The sequence below is a fragment of the Scyliorhinus canicula genome, chromosome 14 (genome assembly GCF_902713615.1).
Source record: "Scyliorhinus canicula chromosome 14, sScyCan1.1, whole genome shotgun sequence".
Classification (NCBI taxonomy): Eukaryota; Metazoa; Chordata; class Chondrichthyes; order Carcharhiniformes; family Scyliorhinidae; genus Scyliorhinus; species Scyliorhinus canicula.
In genome coordinates this window covers 16,061,659-16,083,334 of record NC_052159.1, presented here as the reverse complement: position 1 = coordinate 16,083,334, position 21,676 = coordinate 16,061,659, and the positions used below count along the sequence as shown (strand labels likewise).

General features: G+C 51.1%; 1 protein-coding gene across 22 annotated transcripts in view; it reads left to right on the top strand.

Moving 5' to 3' along the window:
- LOC119977548 (glycogenin-1-like) overlaps positions 1 to 21,676 on the top strand; it is a 164,299-nt gene that overhangs the window by 100,719 nt on the left and 41,904 nt on the right. For all 22 annotated transcript variants that reach the window (XR_005463214.1, XR_005463213.1, XR_005463216.1 and 19 more), the window contains exon 7: positions 9,022 to 9,129. Coding sequence is in view for 18 of the 22 variants with exons in the window: in XM_038818606.1 (XP_038674534.1) it covers positions 9,022 to 9,129 (108 nt within the window). In the remaining 4 variants the exon portion in view is untranslated. The remainder of the gene's footprint in view (positions 1 to 9,021; positions 9,130 to 21,676) is intronic.

Below are 21,676 nucleotides of genomic sequence, written 5' to 3'. Positions count from 1 at the left end.
AACTCCTGGCTGGGTGATGATGCTGCTCCTGTGTTTGATTCTAAGCGACTTGCATTTAGTCTGGCACCTGTGACTCTTCATTCTTGAACCAAGCTTGGACATGATCTAATTCTATTTACGGCCTCTCATTTTCCTTTAAAACAAAAGATCCTTGTATCTGCTGAATCCTAGGAATTCTGTGTTGTATCCCGTGGGATATGCTTCCTGTCATCCAAGACTGCACCTCGTATTCTAACTGAGGCCAGAAGGTTTTAGACAAGCTCGTCGTTACCATTTGACATTTATGTGCTATTGATCGCCATAAACCCTAGAATTTGATTATTTTTCTTTACGCCTTATGAACCCGAAGTACTGTCTTGAAAGTCCTGTGAACCTATACGCACTTCATATTTTGCTCTTTTATGGTGCCAAGTCGTAAGACCATAACACGTAGAAGTAGGCCATTCGGCCCTTTGAGTCTGCTCCGCCTTTCCATGACATCATGGTTGTTTTGATGTAGTCCTCAGCTCCACTTTCCCGTCTTATCCACATAACCCCGATTCCCTCTCCGCCTTGAACCTACTTAATGACCCAGCCTCTGATGCTCTTTGCCGTAAAGAATTCCACAGATTCACTACACTGAGAGAAGAAATTCCTCCTTCCTCCAAGTGTGGTTAGCACTGCTGCCGCACAGCGGCAGCAACCCAGGGTCGCTTCCGAACTCGGGCGACCGTCTGTGTGGAGTTTGCACTTTCTCTCCGTGTGTGCGTGGGTTTCCTCCGGGTGCTCCGGTTTCCTCCCACAGTCCAAAGATGTGCAGATTAGGTGGATTGGCCATGCTAAATTGCCCGTAGTGTCCAAAGGTTGGGTGGGGAATGCAGGGCTAGAGTGGGGATTGGGCTGAGGTGCGCTTTTGAAGGGTCGGCGCAGACTCGATGGGCCGAACGGCCTCATTCTGCACCGTAAGGCATCTATGATACTTCCATTCCAAATGTAAGTACCTCTGTTGTTATTAATCGAGATGTGTTGCCCCACAATTACTGGCATTGAATTACACCTGCCAGTTCTTCAATATCCCTTTGCAGTTCCATTTTAAAAATAAACCCGGAGGAAACCCACGCAGACACGGGGAGAACGTGCAGACTCCGCACAGACAGTGACCCAGTGGGGAATCAAACCTGGGACCCTGGCACTGTGAAGCAACAGTGCTAACCTGTGTGCTACTGTGATTTAACTGTGGACGGGATTTTCCCTTCCGGGCTCTATAGTGCGTTTGGAGGGCGGGAGAGGTGGGTAAAATGTTTTCCCACTGGGTGCAATTGCGTATTGCATGCATCAGCAGGAAGCCTGTTGGATCACAGGTGGGTGGCTTTTGATTCGCCGTCCCACTGTGACCCCAGTGGTTCTTGCTCCAGTTGCCATGTTTAATCTGCGCCACGCAGTCTTCTCCCAGTCTCCAGCCCAGGAATGCCCTAAAAGTGAGAAGCACTCTGCTCTAAAATTTGGTGTCAGCACCTGCTGGACGCTCTGGAGGCCTACCACAATCTCCTCTACCCCTTCCCAAATCCTGGCCGGAGGAGGTCCACCAATGCTACCACTCTGGCTTGGGAAGCGGTGGTCAGCACTAATGCAGCACCGAAGAGTTCAGCCAACCAGTGCAGAAAGCGGATGAATGACCTCTGGACCATCTTCAACCATCTCCTCTCTCTCTCTCTCCATCCACTCTCACATCACAAGCCCAGCAGGCATTTGGAGGATGACACTCCACATGGATTTCACATGCTGTCAGCTCAAAGGGGCATCACCACTAACTCTCTCTCGCACCCCTTCCCATCTCCATCTAAGCCCTTGCCTTGTGCAGCTCGTGTCCTCCTCCTGTGCATGCTCCACTCTCCAGCCACACCAGGCAGGAATCCTAATCCTTGGCCGATATATGTGTCCCGCTCTCACTCTCTCTATTTGTCTTAATGCAGGACAAGCACAGGAGGGTGAGGTCCCAGACCAGGGGTGGAGTGGTCCAAATCACTGGTTGGTTTAGGGGCTGGTTTAGCTCACTGGGCTAAATCGCTGGCTTTTAAAGCAGGCCAGCAGCACGGTTCGATTCCCGTACCAGCCTCCCCGAACAGGCGCCGGAATGTGGCGACTTGGGGCTTTTCACAGTAACTTCATTGAAGCCTACTCGTGACAATAAGCGATTTTCATTTTTCATTTCATTTCATCAAAGCAATCACTCCCTATGAAGAGTGTCCCATCGCAGCCACACTCCCGCGAGGGCCCTGTACCTACCAGCTCCTCCCTCAGACAACCACACTGTGAGTACATTGCGGTGTCTTCAAGTTGCCTGCCATGCACCTTCATAGTTATCATAGAATTTACAGTGCAGAAGGAGGCCATTCAGCCCATCGAGTCTGCACCGGCTCTTGGAAAGAGCACCCTACCCAAGGTTAACACCTCCACCCTATCCCCATAACCCAGCAACCTCACCCAACACTAATGCCAATTCAGGACACTTAAGGACAATTTATCATGGCCAATCCACTAACCTGCACATCTTTGGACTGTGGGAGGAAACCGGAGCTCCCGGAGGAAACCCACACACACACAGGGAGGATGTGCAGACTCCGCACAGACAGTGACCCAGCCGGGAATCGAACCTGGGACCCTGGAGCTGTGAAGCCATTGTGCTATCCACAATGCTACCGTGCTGCCCCTTTCTTTCCAAGGCACCTCCGGAAGGCACCTGAGGGCATCAACAAGCCAGGCCCTCATCTCCAGCCCTGTGGGCACCTCGCGGAAGCAGAGGATAGCCCCACAGAAGACCCGTCACAGAGCTCACCCACACCCTCCACCAACACTTTGGTCTGGGGGCCACACTCTGGTGAGCAGAGCACATGGAGGCAGGGACATCCAAGGTTGTTGGCACTCAGAGGACCACTGAAGGCCAGGATTCTGCTGAGTCCGGATCTGATGACGTGCCTCTAGACTCCGGGCCTATCTCACTTTGTGGATCTTCAGCGAAAGTCTGTGGAATATCAGGATGGGCTGTCAGCTGCTTTCCGCAGATTGCATTGTGCAATCAGTCTCTGGTCCTAGCACTGACATGTCAACGCACTGAGGTCAATGCTGGTCGGGTGGTAGTCACCATGGAGACCTTGGTTTGATTGGTTGATTGATTTGATTTATTGTCACATGTACCGAAGTACAGTGAAAAGTATTTTTCTGCGGCCGAGGGACTGTACACAGTATGTACATAGACAAAAAGAATAATCAACAGAGAACATTGACAAATGGCACATCGACAAACTATGATTGGTTACAGTGCGGGACAAGGGCCCAAACAAAGCAAAAACATGAGCAAGAGCAGCATAGGGCGTCGTGAATAGTGTTCTTACAGGGAACAGATCAGTCTGAGGGGGAGTCCAGGGCATGTGTCCTGAACTGGTGAAGAAGCTGCACTCGATCGTTGTAGCCCTTGATGAAATGAAATGAAAATGAAAATCGCTTATTGTCACAAGTAGGCTTCAAATGAAGTTACTGTGAAAAGCCCCTAGTCGCCACATTCCGGCGCCTGTTCGGGGAGGCTGTTACGGGAATTGAACCGTGCTGCTGGCCTGCCTTGGTCTGCTTTCTAAGCCAGCGATTTAGCCCTGTGCTAAACAGCCCCTCAAGATGGCATCCATCAGTGTCACACGAGAGGAGGCCAGGGCAACTCGACCTCATCCCAGCTGCTCTTTTTCCTCTAGGAGTCAGCCAGGGCTCCTCGGGCACCCGCAGGAAGGAGGACCAGGAGCTGCACACCTAAGGCCATCTAACCAGGTGACTCTGGGCATCTCCTGGTCATCCCAATCCCTCTTCCTGTGACGCCATAACTTCCAGCTACACAGGCCGAGGAGGGTACACGAGACTCAAAGCAGGCTAGTGCCCTCCTGGCCTCTGCCCTCCAGAGGACACCCACCAAGGTTATCACAAATAAAGGGGCATAGCAGTTAACAGGCTGCCTTAACCTCTGCTGAGGATGCTGGACAGGCACCAGGACGTATCAGTAGGGATCAGAAAATTCCGAAATATTAGGAGCACGACAATGGCAGGGGTGTTAACCACTTGTAGATCATTTTTACCAATGTAAATAAAACCACACCCATTTCATGTCTCTTGTGTATGTGTTCTCTTTATGACAAGCTCTGTTGTCAATCAGTGTGACAACATGGTCCCGCTCCTAACTTATCAAAGTGTTGCTATCATGTTCCTCTGTTTATATTGTCTGCCCCATACCACCACCGGGTTTGTCTCTTCTCAGATCGTTTCTGACATCAGAAATGCCTTATCCTTCATACACAGTGTACTTGTGGAGGGCATCTCATTCGCACACTTTGCTGGCCCATGCCATGCCAATATTTGGCTATGTGAAGATCGAGGCTGAGAGGGCAGCAAGGTGGCGCAATGGTTAGCACTGCTGCCTAACAGCGCCGAGGTCCCAGGTTCGATCCCGGCTTTGGGTCACGATCCGTGTGGAGTTAGCACATTCTCCCCGTGTTTGCGTGGGGTTCGCTAGCACATTCGCCCCATGTTTGTGTGCGGCTCGTCCCCACAACCCAAAGATGGTGGATTGGCCCTTAATTGGAAAAAATGAATTGGGTACTCTAAATTTAAAAATGAAAAGATTGAGGCTGAGGTGTTCACCGTCTCATCTGTATTAGTGAAATGTGATGATGTTGTACAGAGAGATGTTTTCATGCACGGAGGTCAAGTATGCTGCAACTCCATATAGTCACTGCCATCTGTCATTGTCTGCATTGTGTATTGCCGTCTGTCCAAGTGCATATCTGCTAAGCTCAGCGATTTAGGTAGGCGTGTCTTCTCACCTCCATGTGCCAGAGCTCTGCCGCTCAAAGTTCCAATTCTGTGCTGGCGCCTAACACTACAACCTTGAGCTTTGCTCACCTTGTTGTCTGCGTTGTGGCCGCAAGCCTCTCACAGAATAACAGAATAACAGAGTAATACAGTGCAGAAACGGCTCTTCGGCCCATCTGATCTGCACAATGTAGGGATGCAGTGCTGAGTCATACTTTCTGCTTAACATCCCGTCTCCAAGGTCAGTGATAAACCCAAATGATGATGTGTTGTGGTCAATCGAGCTATCGAATAGGTTCTGAAAGCACACATGGTATGTTAGAGTAGCTGAATAGTGTTAATTTTAGCATGACCTTTGGGGGGTGTGGGCGGTGGGTGCTTCATAGTGTCTTAGTATTTTGGAGTTCGCAAGGGCCAGGGTTAGCCATAAAGGCAGACTATGTTAAAGAGGAAGCCCACACCCCCCAAAGGTCATGCTAAAATTAAGAACACTATTCAGCTACTCTAACATACCATGTGTGCTTTCAGAACCTATTCGATAGCTCGATTGACCACAACACATCATCATTTGGGTTTATCACTGACCTTGGAGAGGGGATGTTAAGCAGAGAGTATGACTCAGCTCTGCAGGCACGTGTATGAGCATCTGCTCAACATCCATAGAAAGGTCAGGATGAATGCACACCCGCATCCCAAACGGAGAGTGTCGGATGTCAGTGTGAGGAGAAGGAGGTGAAATGGAGGATTAAGTGATCACAAAATGGATTTAGACCTGCAAACGCCCTCTGCTGCCCAAATGCGGAACTACAAGTATCACCATCGGGGTGACACAGAATGCGTTGTCCGCCTTGAGGAGCTTGGCCAGGTTGAAAACGTACAGCTATCAGTCCACTAAGGATTGTAGAGCAGCTCTTGCCTCTGCTACGCTGCCATAACGACTGGGATGCTGGAGACACACGAGAGGAGGCGGTGCTTTCTGACATCTGATGCCAGGGCATCCTCCTCCAGTAGCACCTCCACTTATAAAGGACACATACTGCCAAGGCTTCTTCATCCTTCAAAGGATCAGGACAATGCTTCGTCAAATGTGCCAGTACGCAATCTCAGATTGATGGTGCTAGGTTGCAGTGAGAGCGCCAATGACCGAGGGCACTTGCCCAAGAGGAGGCAAAGTGCTACTCCTCATTGTCCTGCAGGAATCTGAGGATTGTGGGTCTCGCATGCACACCTGCCTCGTCTGGCCCCTTCCCATGCAGCCTTGGATTCCTGCACTTCATTGCCCTCATCCCTTTTAATGTTGCCCTCCTTTGGCGAGGTTGTGCAGCTCTTCCATGTCAGCATCTGACAAGTGTCCTTCCCCCTTGGCAGTGCCAGGTTATGCTGCATGCAACAAGTCATGATGGATCTGTGAGACCCTCCGGGGAGTATAACGGAGTGCTCCGCAGATCTGGTGAGGCATCAGAATCGCATCTTCAATACACTAATGGCGCACTCCGCCAGTGTTTGGGTAATGGAATGAGCATCATTGTACCTTCTCTCAGCAGAATCATGTGACCACTGCACGGAGGTCATCGGCCACATCGGCCACATCGGTTGCGAGGTACCCCTTTGTCACCCGAGGTTCCAACCCTGGCTTCTGAAAATGAGATGAAATGAAAATGGCTTATTGTCACGAGTAGGCTTCAGATGAAGTTACTGTGAAAAGCCCCACATTCCGGTGCCTGTTCTGTCTGGCTCCTTGAAGATATCTGGGATCTGCAATCTACTCTGTCCGTTGCGGCAGCTTCTTGGGTATCTCGCGCAAAACTGCATGACCGCGGAGCGGCTGGACAAAGTGGCAGCCTTTCCCTGTTGATGTGCAATGCCCGTTGCCAGTGAGCTTTTCGAGTCCGAGGGGGCCTAGAACGGAACCCTTAAAATTTTACCAGCCGTTTCCGAGCACTCTGTGTGTATTTCTGCACAGGATTACACATGGGGAGCACGAGCTGCTTATTGGGAGGGAGGGCCTGAAAGGTTAGGAAGATGTAAACATCATGCCTTGTTCAGAACCAAACCCCGGGGGGGGGGTCCAGCCCGCGGGGTGGGGGGGGGGGGGGGGCAGCAGCCATTCCCTCACTATTGAAATCCGCGGCAGCTGCTGCTGACTGTTATCTCCATACTTCACAGTAACTTCATTGCGGTGTTAATGTAAGCCTGACTTGTGAAAATAATAAAGGTTATTATTCAAAATAAATGGCCATTTCAGCCTTCAAGGACGGGACTTTAAATTTCCCGTTCCACTGCTGTTAGTTTACAGACGCACAAATCATTACTAAAATTCCTGACCGTGGTCACAATGCTGTTTCTGAATGCAAAGGAAACACTGACATTTATTTCTGAAAGGATGCGGGCTTGGGGAATTGAAAAGCAGAGAAAGTGTGTTTTATTTGTATCGAACCTTGATGAAATCACAGGTGGAATGCTGTGCACAGTGCTGATCGCTATATATTATGTCAGTGTTATTTTTTTTTAAAAAATGTAGTCATGCTTTACTAATGTCATCTCCTCCTCTTCACTGGGGCCTTGGCTTGCTTTGAACAATCTCCCTTTTGTCGTGTATTTTCAAATTAACTTGCTGTAGAGATGTCTCGGTGCAAACTCTTGAGCAAGGAGCAATTGATACCTTGGGAATGGGTCGGGGCCAGCTGTTCGACCGGAGGACCAGCGTCACTCCTCCTGTGCCAAAGAGCACCCAGCGGACGGAGAGAGGGCATCCTGCCCCGGGCCCAGAGAAGCTGGTGGATGACTGGAGCGCACGGTCGTGGGTTTTCATCTGGCCTCCTGTCCTAACCACCCCCAAACCCCACCCCCCCTCCCACCCCACCGTCCACCTGCCGTATGCCCCGAGCTGTCGCCAAGGTAACTCCGTTCGCTGGGTCTGGAGGACGTGACCCGTTCACTGTTTCTCTCTGCAGATGCTGCCTGACCTGCTGAGTATTTGCAGCACTTTCTGTCCTGTGCAGCACGCTATGTTCTAATGTTTGTTATCAGTGCAGCACGGTAGTGAAGTGGTTAGCACTGCTGCGTCACAGCTCCAGGGTCCCAGGTTCGATTCCCCGCCGAATCACTGTCTGTGCGGAGTCTGCACGTTCTCCCCGTGTCTGCGTGGGTTTCCTCCGGGTGCTCCGGTTTCCTCCAACCGTCCAAAGGTGTGCAGGTCAGGTGGATTGGCCATGATAAATTGCCCTTCGTGTCCAAAAAAGGTTCGGTGGGGTTACTGGATTCTGGGTGGAGGTGTCGTCTCAGATAGTGTGCTCTTTCCAAGGGCCGGTGCAGACTCGATGGGCTGAATGGCCTCCTTTTTCTGCACTGTAAATTCTATGATTCTATGCACGTGCTCCCATGGAGTTCATTTTTAACGATGCCCAAACAGATCTGATTTGTCCCAAAGCCCCCACATAGACGCACGTCCCTTGTAATCAGAGAGAATTACTACTGTAACCCGCTCTCCATGTCACTTGTGCCACAGTTGGCACCACTCCCGCCTCTTGAATCCGAGAACTGGTCGTTCAAGTCCCACTCCAGGACTTTAGCACAAAATGGTGCCCATGCACTGACGGAGTGCTGCACTGTCGGGGATGATAGTTTCATGCTCAACAGTACTGAGGCTAGCTTTCCGTTCCAGATGTTATTGATTGAATTTAAGTTTTACAAGCCTCCGTGGTGGGATTTGAGGGACAGAAAGCAACAGTGTTAGACAGTCCGACGCGTGCAGCCAGGGGGTGGGTAGCTGGTGGCCTCAGTGGCCAGGACATCCAGCCATGGCGACCGGTATGGGTACAGGCATGTGGTGGGTGTGTGTGTGTGTGTGTAGCACTTGGAGCAAAGGGGATAAAAGGATATGAGGGTGGAGGGGGAGATTAGGGAGGCAGAATCATGCTAGTCCATCAGCCACGATTATAAGGAATGGCAGAGCAACATCGAAGGGCCGAATGGCCTCCTATTCTTTATTTTATATGTTTCCATGACTATTCCAGTAACATTACCACCACACCACCTTTTTCGCCCTAATGTCTGAAAGGTTGACAGCTTGACCCTGAAGATGACACCTCTGACACTGCGGGGGGGGGGGGGGGGCTGCTGTAAATATCTTTGTCCCTTTTTTCTCTTTGCAAATTGAACACTGACTGATTTCCCTTCTTGATCATGCAGCACCAAGCAGGAGATCTCCAGGTCATCATGAAGCGTCAGGAAGAAGCTGTTGCACAAGAGAAAGCCAACATGGTCCTGGAGCAAAAAGCTTATACCAGGGGTGCTGAGGTAAGCATTTGGGGGGGGGGATCCGTTTTGCCCCATTGCGTCTCAAAGACCGTCTCACTACCGAATACTTTGCATGCTTCATTGCTTTCTTTCTGATATACTGACAACTGCGGTTGAGCCATGAAGATCTATTGAGCCAATTTCTGAATTAACTTTCTATCGCTGAAATGATCGAGCTGGTCAAAGGTCTTTGAGTTGGGCGCCTCAGGGGACGTCAGATTTCTTAACAAGTTGTAGGTTTGTGGGCAGCACGGTGGCGCAGTCGTTAGCACTGACGCCTCACTGCGCCGAAGACTCTGGTTCGATCAAGGCCCCAGATCACTGTGCGTGTGGAGTTTGCACATTCTCCCCGTGTCTGCGTGGGTCTCACCCCCACGACCCAAAAAGATGTGCAGGGTAGGTGGATTGGCCACGCTAAATTGCCCCTTAATTGGCAAAAAAATAATTAGGTACTCTAAATTTTTTTTTTTTTTTTAAGTTGTAGGTTTGAGGCCCACAAACTCTCAGAAGTATCACCTTCTGCTTATCTTCACCAGTGATCCCGTTTGCAGTGAAGGAGTAACAGGAGTTGCTTCTCCAATCCTCAGTCCCTAATCAAACGGTTCCAATTGATCTATGATGGGCATTTTAAATCCACAACCACCCCCACCCCACACCCGAATACACAGCACTACGGTTGCGATCAAAAGCTTTCACCTCGTTGTGAATATGATAGCTCGAGATGCACATGCTGGAGCCTCCCAGTGACGACCAGAAGGGGTTTCTTGTAGAAGACAAAAGGCTGGTATGATATAGGAACAGAGAAACTATATACAGGTGTTGACTCCCTAGCTCCGGGTTTGACTCCGCCTGGGTGCCCTCCTCCCCAGCCACACTTTGTCGCCCTTTTGGCTGGGGTTTTCATCCTTCCATGTGATTGGGCCTGGCTCAGTCACGTGGACTGTCCAGCCCACGGCATTAAAGGAGCCACGTAACCACAGAGCTCCAAAGGGAAAAGAATTTTCAAAGACCAAGTAAGAAGGCTGGTGAAGTTGTGCCGGAACACTGATCTGGAAGTATAATGTGCCTTTCACAATCTTCCAAAGGCGTTTAGAAGCAATGAAGAACCAGTGGTGGGAGGGTGTACGGAGAGGCAGACTTCCTGCTAGCATATAATTTCCCTTGAATACAAAAGCGATAAGTTCATAAGATTTGGAGCTGAATTAGGCCATTTGGCCCACTGGGTCTGCTCCGCCATTCGATCATGGCTGATCCCATCCTGGCCTTAACTCCACCGTCCTGCCCGTTCTCCATAACCCTTCAACCCATTGCCAATTAAAAATCTGGCTAATTCCTCTTTAAATTTACTCGGTGTCCCAGCATCACAGAACTCTGGGGTAGCGAGTTTCACAGATTCGCAACCCTTTGGGAGAAATTATTTCTCCTCCACTCTGTTTTAAATTTGCTACCTCTTATCCTGAGACTATGACCTCTCGTTCTACAATATCCCTCAAGGGGAAGCAGCCGCTCCATGTCTACTTTATCCATAGCTTTTTAATCATCTTGTGCACCTCGATTTGACCTCCCCTCTTCTTCTATACCGAAGAGAATATAGCCTAAAGTGCTGAATCTCTCTTCATACGGCAAACCCCTCCTCTCTGGAATCAATCTAGTGAACCTCCTCTGAACTGCCTCCAGTGCCACTGCATCTTTCCTCAAATAAGGAGACCCAAACTGTGCACAGTACTCCAGGTGCGGACTCACCAATGCTTTGTACAGTTGCAACAACACTTGCTTACCCTTACATTCTATTCCTTTAGCTATGAATGCCAACATTCCATTCACTTTCTCTATCATCTGATAACTGAGCTATTGGGGAATTCTCTGAAGGGCTATCTTTTTGAAAAGTGCCAGAGGTGGAATGAAATGCGGGCCAGCGGTTCCCCGGCACTTAGCGTGACGCTAGTTTACCGGAACATTCCTACCTTCCCACCATTTTGAAAAACGTCAAAAGTGGCGGGGTTGCCGATTTAGGCATCAAGTACCTGTTGGGGCCACTCCGTTCCAGCACTGTCCAGTCAGCATGCCACCCCCCCCCCCCCCTCACACCCAAGCTGCCACTGCTGATGGGTGAAGGTACCCTCTCGGTGGCAGACTTTTGGGTGTGTGGTGGGGCGGGGGTCAGTACTCCTTCATTGAACCTACGCCCCCACCACTGCCACCTCAGTAACCATAGGGCCACAGCTGAGGCTGAATGCTGCCCTTTCGAGGGGGTTCCCATGGCAACCTACCAACTGTGGCTTCTTTGGTAGATAAAAGTTTTCGAAAAGCCTTCGGTGGGGGCCTGCATCTTGAGGCACCCCCTCTTTCACCTTCCCTAGATTGGCGGCATCCACCTCTGTCGTCGGGCTGCCGATCTTTCAGAAATGGAGGGTCTGCTATCGGCCCCGGGAGGGAGCCCATCCTCCCACCTTTTAATTGAATGGTGACTAAAAATAATTGCTTTGGTCGCTGGGTACCAGCGCGGAGCCGGGACCCAGAAATGCACCCGATCTTGGGGTCCTGACCACGGCTCGAAAATGTAGCCTGCTGTGATCCGCAGGACCCCAGCACAAGCCGATAAGCTCTCGAAAGAGAAAGACAGACGTGCAAAATGGGTGCAGAATAAAGGAACAGAGAAAATGCATGTTTGCTGTACTTTGGGCTGCAATTGCAGAACTCTGAATTCATTTTTGCCTCGTCTGCTCTGGCAGGATGTTTGTTGCTGCTGTAACAGAGAATTGTATTGCAAGGGCTCCCTCTGGTGGAGTGGAGCCTAATTTATGTGGCCGGAAAAATGTAATCCCTTGTAACTAAAACTTTGTGAACAATTTATTCCCAACAGTTGTCTCTTTTCCCACTTTACCAGTGAGAAAATCTAATAAATTGATTTGTGATACAAAGTTTATTTGCTTCAAGTTCCCATTTTTCCTTGACAAATCATTGATTGGATTGGATTGGTTTTATTGTCACGTGTACCGAGGTACAGTGAAAAGTATTGTTCTGCGTACAGTCCAGACAGATCATTCAATACAAAAAGAAACATAGGATATATACAAGTACACAATGTAAATACATAAAACACAGGCATCGGGTGAGCACATGGAGTGTAGTACTACTCGGTAGAGAAGATGTGTGAAGAGATCAGGTCAGTCCACAAGAGGGTCGTTTAGGTGCCTGGTAACAGCGGAGAAGAAGCTGTTTTTGAATCTGTTAGTGCTTTATCTCAGACTTTTGTATCTCCTGCCCGATGGAAGAAATTGGAACGGTGAGTAAGCCGGGTGGGAGGGGTCTTTAATGATGCTGCCTGCTTTCCCAGGGCAGCGGGAGGTGTAGACAGAGTTAATGGATGGGAGGCGGGCTCATATGATGGACTGGGCTGTGTTCATGACTCTGTAGTTTCTTGCAGTTCTGGGCTATGCAGTTGCCATCCCAGGCCGTGATGCAGCCCGATAGGATGCTTTCTATGGTGCATCTGTAAAAATTGTTACGAGTTAATGCGGACATGCCGAATTTCCTTAGTTTCCTGAGGAAGTATAGACGCTGTTGTGCTTTCTTGGTGGTAGTGTCGACGTGGGTGGACCAGGACAGATTTTTGGTGATGTGTACCCCTCAGAATTTGAAACTGTCAATCATCTCCACGTTGGCCCCATTGATGCTGACAAGGGTGTGAAAGATACTTTGCTTCCTGAAGTCAATGACCAGCTCCATAGGTTTGCTGACATTTGGGGAGAGATTGTTGTTGTTACACCACTCCACTAGGTTCTCTATCTCCCTCCTGTACTCTGTCTCATCGCTGTTCGAAATCCGACCCACTACGGGTCATGTCATCAGCAAACCTGTAGATGGAGTTGGAGCCAAATTCTGCCTTGCAGTCTGTGTACCAGGAGTACAAGAGAGGGCTAGGTACGCAGCCTTGCGGGGCCCCGGTATTGAGGACTACCGTGGAAGAGGTGTTGTTGTTTATTCTTACTGATTGTGATCTGCGGGTCAGAAAGTAGAGGATTCAGTTGCAGAGTCGGCTTCAAAACCTGTGGGTAGTGGGTTCCTCGTTACTACTCGATGTGTAAATATTTAAAAAATCTTTGTCGAAGGGCAGCAGACATATGGGAATGCCACAGCCTGGCGTTTCCTCTCCAAATCATTCACCATCCTAACTTGGAAATATATCGGCGTTCCTTCACTGTCGTTTTTACCACCAGCGAATGGGAACAGCTTATCCTTGTGCTCCGCACTCAAACCTGTCATAATCCTATTTGCCTCCAATCTTCCCTCAATCTCCTTTGCTCCACGGAGAATAACCCCCAAATTCTCCATCCTATAATCCTGTCGCTAAAATCCCACATCCGTGGAACCATTCTGGTGAATCTCCTTTTCAACCTCGAGGGCTCTCGTACCTTTTTGTAAAGTGTGGCGACCAGAGCAACACTGGCTTAACCAGAACTTTATAAAGGTATGGCATAACTTCCCCTGCTTATGTACTCCATGTCTCTACTTAGTCCAAGATCCTATTTGTTTCTCTCTCTCTCTCTCTCTCTCTCTCTCTCTCTCTCTCTCTCTCTCAATATGTCCAGCCAGCTTTGAGGATCCATGCTCACGCACCCTCTGGTCCCTGTGTCCTTGTACTCCCTTTGGAACAGCACCATTAAATATATATCGCCTTGTCAATGTCCGGATACAGTCATCATCCTCACTGTTTGCCATTCCTCGAGTCTGGTATCGTTGGAAAATATTGAAATGCAGCACTGACCCTTGGGGGAACCACTGTCTATTTTGGCCCCAGCCGTTTGGCAATGACTCGCTGTTTTCTGCCCTGAAGCCAATTTATTATATCCAAGTTGACACTTTGAGTTGGAATTCTAATTGAGGAGGCTGAGAGCTTTGAAGGACTTTGGGTGGATTTGAGCCATGGCTCCCGACAACACCGAGGCAGATCTGTGCCCAGCTGACCCACAAGGGCTGGTTTAGCACAGTGGGCTAAGACAGCTGGCTTGTAATGCAGAACAAGACCAGCAGCGCGGGTTCAATTCCTGCTCCAGCCTCCCCGAACAGGCGCCGGAATGTGGCGACTAGGGGCCTTTCACAGTAACTTCATTGAAGCCTACTGTGACAATAAGTGATTATTATTATCCACAGGGGCTGGTTTAGCACAATAGGCTAAACAGCTGACTTGTAATGCAGAACAAGGCAGCAGCGCGGGTTCAATTCCTGTTCCAGCCTCCCTGAACAGGCGCCGGAATGTGGTGACTAGGGGCTTTTCACAGTAACTTCATTGAAGTCTACTTGTGACAATAAGCGATTATTATAAGGGGCTGGTTGAGCACAGCGGGCTAATCCGCTGGCTTGTAATGCAGAACAAGGCAGCAGCGCGGGTTCAATTCCCGTACGGCATCCCCGGACAGTCGCTGGAATGTGGTGACTAGGGGCTTTTCACAGTAACTTCATTGAAGCCTACTTGTGACAATAAGCAATTATTATTATTATTATTATTATTATTATTATTATTATTATTATTACAAGGGGACTGGTGGGAGTGTTGGGAGTATGTTGGCGTCATGGCTGCCATCAGGGTGCCTGATTCACGCCTGAAGAATGTGTTTTGGATTGTGGCGTACAATTTGATGGTTTAACAAGTGGAATGCCTTCCTGTTGATGAACACAACCAGTTGGTCAGAGGATGCCTTGATAGCAACCTGTGTGCACTTGAAAGCGCCCTGCGCTCTCGGGGAAACCAGCCACGCTCAGCCTGGCAGTTCTCATTCGGTCAGCATTAAATGGAGTCATCAGCTGTCTTGAAAAGAGCCCTCGTGATCTCCTCAATGCAGTTTTGGCTGGCTCTGCAGCAGTGACGGCTACTCGAGGAGAGCCATCCCACAGCCATCCGTGACGGAGAAATTCAGTGCTGTTGTCACGGGGTTACCACTGTACCCCCTTCCCGCAGGCCTGCCTGCATTCAGGTGCTGCCGTTGCTCACCCTCTCCTCTGGCACCGCCTCTCAGCCATTTGTAGGTAGGTCGTCCAAGTGCGTTAGATTTTCAGTGCGCCAAATCCAATCGTTTGCTTCTCCCTGTTGCCTTGGACGTGTCCTGTGCTGCCTCTTGCAGCTTCTGCTGGGGGACCAGTTGCTCCGCCTGTGCAGTGTTGCCCTGGGACTCATCACGGACACTTTCAAATGCAAGTGGCTTCAGCATTACTGGGTGTGTTAATCCCAATGTGAATCCCTTGAAACCGATGGTGCGCTCTAGGTGGACCTCTGCTCCTCCCGTAGGCATGGGCTCTTTAAGAACCTGACCTTCTGATTGACAGCTTTCTGTTAGGCTGCCCACCCACCCACACCTCACGTCAACCTCTTTAAACCTTCAACATATTATTCTGCCTGGCAGCAAGCACGGCGATGGAGTCCACTCTGCAGGCCTGCTCTAAAGTCCCATCGGCTCAGGTTTTAGTGGGCAGATTCTAGAAGCCACAAGTGAGCTACTGGACATAAGATTATAAGAACTAGGAACAGGAGTAGGCAATTCAAGCCCCTCAAGCCCCCTCCACCATTCAATATCATGGCTGATCTCCTCTCGGCATCAACCCCACTTTCCTGCCCCTTCAACCCGTTACTAATTAAAAATCTGTCTATCTCCTCCGTATGTCCCAGCATCCACTGCACTCTGGGGCAGTGAATTCCACAGATTCACAACCCTTTGTGAGGAGTAATTTCTCCTCATCTCTGTTTTCAATCTGCTACCCCTTATCCTAAAACTGTGACCTCTCGTTCCAGATTGTCCCAGAAGAGGAAGCATCCGCTCCACGTCTACTTTGCGACACGCTAGCACAGTGGTTAGCACGGTTTAAAAAAGGAGGTAGGCCGAAAGCGGGTAATTATAGGCCAGTTAGCTTAACTTTGGTAGTAGGGAAGATGCTGGAATCTATCACCAAGGAAGAAATAGTCAGGCATCTGGATGAAAATTGTCCTATTGGGCAGACGCAGCATGGGTTCATGAAGGGCAGGTCGTGCCCAACTAATTTAGTGGAATTTTTTGAGGACATTACCAGTGCGGTAGACAACAGGGTGCCAATGGATGTGGTAAATCTGGATTTTCCAGAAAGGTTCACAAAATTATGAAGGTCTACAAAATTATGAAGGTCTACAAAATTATGAGGGGCATAGACAGAGTGGATCGTCAGAGGCTTTTCCCCAGGGTAGAGGGGTCAATTACTAGGGGGCATAGGTTTAAGGTGCAAGGGGCAAGGTTTAGAGTAGATGTTCGAGGCAAGTTTTTTTACACAGAGGGTAGTGGGTGCCTGGAACTCGCTGCTGGAGGAGGTGGTGGAAGCAGGGACGATAGTGACATTTAAGGGGCATCTTGATAAATACATGAATAGGATGGGAATAGAGGGATACGGACCCAGGAAGTGTAGAAGATTGTAGTTTAGTCGGGCAGCATGGTCGGCACGGGCTTGGAGGGCTGAAGGGCCTGTTCCTGTGCTGTACTTTTCTTTGTTCTTGTTCTTTTTTTAAATAAACAATTTTATTGAGGTAGTTTTTGGCTTTGTAAACAGTTACAGACATCAACAGAAAGAAAGCAAAAAAGGCAAAAATGTGCAAACATCCACGTACATTCAATACTTCAATCGTAACATACTGCACAAGCCCGCTCCTCTCCCACCGGTACTACCCGCAATTTTATCCCTCCTACTCTACTCTACTCTACTCTACCCCCCCCCCCCCCCCTGCTGACGCTCACACTCCCGCAAAGAAGTCAATAAATGGTTGCCACCTCCGGGTGAACCCCTGTACAGATCCCCTCAAGGCGAACTTAATTTTTTCCATACCCAGGAAACTCGACATGTCCGCAAGCCACAACTCAGTCTTCGGGGGCTTTGAGTCCCTCCACGCCAATAGTATTCGTCGCCGGGCTATCAGGGAAGCAAAGGCCAAAACATCGGCCTCTTTCTCCCCCTGGACTCCCGGGTCTTCCGAAACCCCAAAAATTGCCACCCCTGGACCCATCGCCACCCTTGTTTTTAGCACCCTGGACATGATGCCCGCAAATCCCTCCCAGTACCCCCTCAGCTTAGGGCATGCCCAAAACATGTGAACGTGGTTCGCTGGTCCTCCCGCGCACCTAGCGCATTTGTCCTCTATCCCAAAGAATTTGCTCATCTGAGCCACCGTCATATGGGCCCGGTGAGCAACCTTAAATTGAATCAGCCCGAGCCTGGCACGTCGCGGTCAAATTTACCTCTGCCCACAGCCCGTCCTCCATTTCCCCGCCTAGCTCCTCCTCCCATTTAAGTTTCAGTTCCTCCGTCTGGGACCCTTCCTCCCTCATGAGCACCTCATAAATACCAGAGACTCTACCCTCCCCTTCTTCCCCCCTAGAGACTATTCTGTCTTGGATCCCAATTGGCGGGATGTGTGGGAAAGATGGGACCTGTCTACGAACAAAGTCCCGCAACTGTAGGTACCTAAAATCATTTCCCCTTACCAGCCCAAATTTCTCCTCCAAGCTCCTCAAACTCGCAAAGCTCCCTTCCAGGAACATATCGTCCACACTTCCCACCCCCGCCCGCCGCCATACTCCAAACCCCCCATCCATACTCCCGGGGGCAAACCGATGGTTGTCGCAGATTGGCGCCCAAACCGACGCCCCCGTCTCCCCTACATGCCTCCTCCACTGGCCCCATATCTGCAGGGTCGCCACCACTACCGGGCTGGTGGAGTACTTGGCTGGCAGCAGCAGTAGAGGAGCCGTGACCAGGGCTGCCAGGCTGGAGCCCCTGCACGAAGCCAACTCCACCCGCTCCCAGATAGACCACGTACCCACCATCCACTTCCTTATCATAGCGATGTTGGCCGCCCAGTAATAATTAATCAGACTCGGCAAAGCCAGCCCTCCCTCGCTGCGGTTCCTCTCCAGCATCGCCTTCTTCACCCGCGGGGATTTTCCCGCTCAGACAAAGCTCATGATCATCCTGTTAACTCTTTTGAAGAAGGACTGTGGGACAAAGATCGGGAGGCACTGAAAAACAAACGGAAATCAAGGGAGGATTGTCATCTTTACAGTCTGCACCCTCCCTGCCAGCGACAGCGGGAGTGCATCCCATCTCCGAAACTCTCCCTTCATTTGCTCCACCACCCTGGCCAAATTTAACTTGTGCAGCCTGGCCCAGTCTCGTGCCACCTGGATTCCCAAATACCGGAAATTTTCCTCAACCAGCCTAAATGGTAGCCCTCTCAATCTGTTCTCCTGGCCCCTTGCCTGTACCACAAACATTTCACTCTTGGCCATATTTAATTTGTATCCTGAAAACTGGCCGAACTTCCTCAACATTCCCAGTTTACTTCCCGTCCCGGCCACTGGGTCCGACATGTACAGGAGCAGGTCGTCTGCGTAAAGAGAGACCCTATGTTCTACCCCGCCCCTCACCATCCCCTTCCATCCCTCTGCGGCTCTCAGTGCAATCGCCAGCGGCTCTATGGCCAGCGCAAACAGCAGCGGGGAGAGCGGGCAGCCCTGTCTGGTCCCTCGGTACAGCCTAAAGTACTCCGACACTTCTCTGTTAGTCCTGACGCTGGCCCTCGGGGCCTGATATAGTAATTTGATTCAATCCATCAATCCCTCCCCGAACCCAAACCGTCCGAGCACCTCCCATAGATAGTCCCACTCCACCCGGTCAAAGGCCTTCTCGGCGTCCATCGCCACCACTACCTCCACCTCCCTGCCCGCCGGGGGCATCATTATCACATTAAGTAATCTTCTCAGGTTGGCCGCCAGCTGCCTACCTTTCACGAACCCAGTTTGGTCCTCCCCAATCACCTCCGGTACGCAGTCCTCCATTCTAACCGCCAGTACCTTTGCCAGGAGCTTGGCGTCAACATTAATCAGGGAGATTGGCCTGTAGGACCCGCACGCCTCCGGGTCTTTACCTCGCTTCAATATCAGTGATATAGTGGCTTGCGACATTGTCGGCAGCAGGGTCCCTCTGTCCCTTGCCTCATTGAAAACCCTCGCCAAGACCGGGCCCACCAGCTCAGAGAACTTCCTATAAAACTCTACTGGGTATCCATCCGGCCCCAGGGCTTTCCCCGACTGCATAGCCTTTAGGCCCCCCAATACCTCCTCTACTCTAATCGGGGCCCCCAGCTCTTCCACTCGCCCCCCACCTACTGTTGGGAATGTTAACCCGTCCAGAAACCTTTTCATCTCCTCCGGTTCTTCCGGCGGCTCTGAAGTATACAGCTTGCGATAGAAGTCCCGGAATACCTTATTCAATCCTGCCGGGTCCTCCACTTTGCGCCCCTCCCCATCCATCACTCTACCTATTTCCCTGGCCGCCTCCCTCCTCCTGAGTTGCTGCGCTAGCAGTCTGCTAGCCTTTTCCCCATGCTCGTACACCACTCCCCTCGCCTTCCTAAGCTGTTCCACGGCCCTACTCGTGGCTAGTGCCCCCAGTTCCGCCTGTAGTCTCTGCCTCTCCCTGAGTAAAACCTCCTCCGGGGACTCTGCGTGCTCTTCATCTATCCGACCCATTTCCCTGACCAATCTATCCATCTCTGCCCTGTCTGCCTTGGCTCTGTGGGCCCCAATTGAAATGCGCTCCCCCCCGCACTACTGCCTTTAGCGCCTCCCACAGGGACGCCGCTGAGACCTCCCCCGTGTCATTCACCTGCAGGTAATTTTGCATACACCTCCGAAGCCTCTCACAGATCCCCTCCTCCGACAGCAGTCCCACGTCTAGCCTCCATTGCGGGCATTGGTAGCTCGCCCCCCCGATCTGCAGGTCTACCCAGTGCGGGGCATGGTCTGAGATAGTAATTGCCGAATATTCCGTGTTCTTTACCTCCCCTATACAATCCCTGTTTAGTACGAAGAAATCTATCCTAGAATATACTTTATGGACGTGCGAGTAAAACGAGTAGCCCCTTCCTGTCGGCTGTCCAGCTCTCCAGGGGTCCACTGCCCCCATTTGCTCCATAAACCCTTTCAGCTCCCTTGCCATTGCTGGGAATCTACCCGTTCTGGGACACGACCGATCCAAAGCCGGGTCAAGGACCATGTTAAAGTCCCCCTCCCCCATTATTAGCCTGCGAGAGTCCAGGTCCGGGATCTTCCCCAGCACTCTTTTAATGAAGTCCACGTCATCCCAGTTCGGGGCATATATATTCACCAGCACCACTCTTCTCCCCTCCAGTCTGCCCCGTACCATCAGGTATCTGCCCCCCCCTGTCTGCGGCTATGCCCTCTGTCTCAAATTGCACCCGCTTGTTGATCATGATTGCCACTCCCCTGGACTTCAGTCCAAGTCCGAGTGGAAGACCTGGCTAATCCAGCCCTTCCTTAGCCTGGTCTGGTCAGACACTTTCAGATGTGTCTCCTGCAACATAATTACGTCCGCCCTCAGAGCCCGCAAGTGCGCGAACACCCGCGCCTTCTTAACCGGCCCATTCAGTCCCCTGACGTTCCAGGTGATCAGCCTGGTCGGGGGACCCAACCCACCCCCCCCCCCACCACGCTGGTCAGCCATAGCCTTTCTCGGGCCGGCCCCCGGCCCGTGCGTCGCGCCATTCCTGGCCCGCCCGTTGGCTGCCTCCACCCTCGACTTCCTTTCCAGTGCCTATTTCAAGTCCTTCCCACGTCAGCAGAACAACCCCCCCCCCCCTCCCCCCCCAACCACATCCCCCGATACCCCCACCCCTGCCATCCACTGGCTATGATCTCCCCCACCACCGGACTCCCTTGACTAGCCAATCTGCTAGCCCGGTGACTCAACACTCCGGCGCCTTCCTGTCTCATTCCCATTGTTTCCCCGTCCTCCTCCCCACACCCCGGCGTCCCATCCCCCTCTCCAACCCACTGGTGCAAACTCACTGGCACAGGAAGGCATGGACATCAACAAAACAAAAAAAACAAAAAACAAAAAACCCCCAACCCACATCCTTGGCCCCCCTTGCTGACTGGCCCCCCTTCGTTACCGTGCCGCCTCCAGTGTCCTCCGCGAGCTGCACAAAACGTACAAATCCGCCCAAAAAGGAAAAAACAGAAAAAAGAGGAAAAAACAAAAACATCAGAAAAAAGAAACCCCACCCCCCAAACCAATGTCCATGAACAAAGGAAAGAGTCCCAAATGTTCCGCTTGGCACCTTTGACCCAGAAAACCGCTAAACAGCAGTCCAGGCCCATTCAGCGTACCTTCCCACGGTAGTCCTTGGGCCCTAATTCGCATCCGTGGGGCCTCTTTTCGGGACCAGCCCCTGATCCCTCGCAAAATCCATCGCTTCTTCAGGCTCGGAGAAGTAGTGGTGTTGACCCTGGTGCGTGACCCATAGGCGAGCCGGGAACAGCAGACCAAACTTCACGTGCTTCTTGAACAGCACCTCCTTGACATTCTTAAAGGCTGCTCGCCGCCGAGCCACCTCCTGGCTTAGGTCCTGGTAAATGCGAAGGACACTGTTGTTCCACGTGCTGCTCCTGGTGCTCTTTGCCCACCGCAGCACCCGCTCCTTGTCCACAAACCTGTGGAACCTAATCACCAT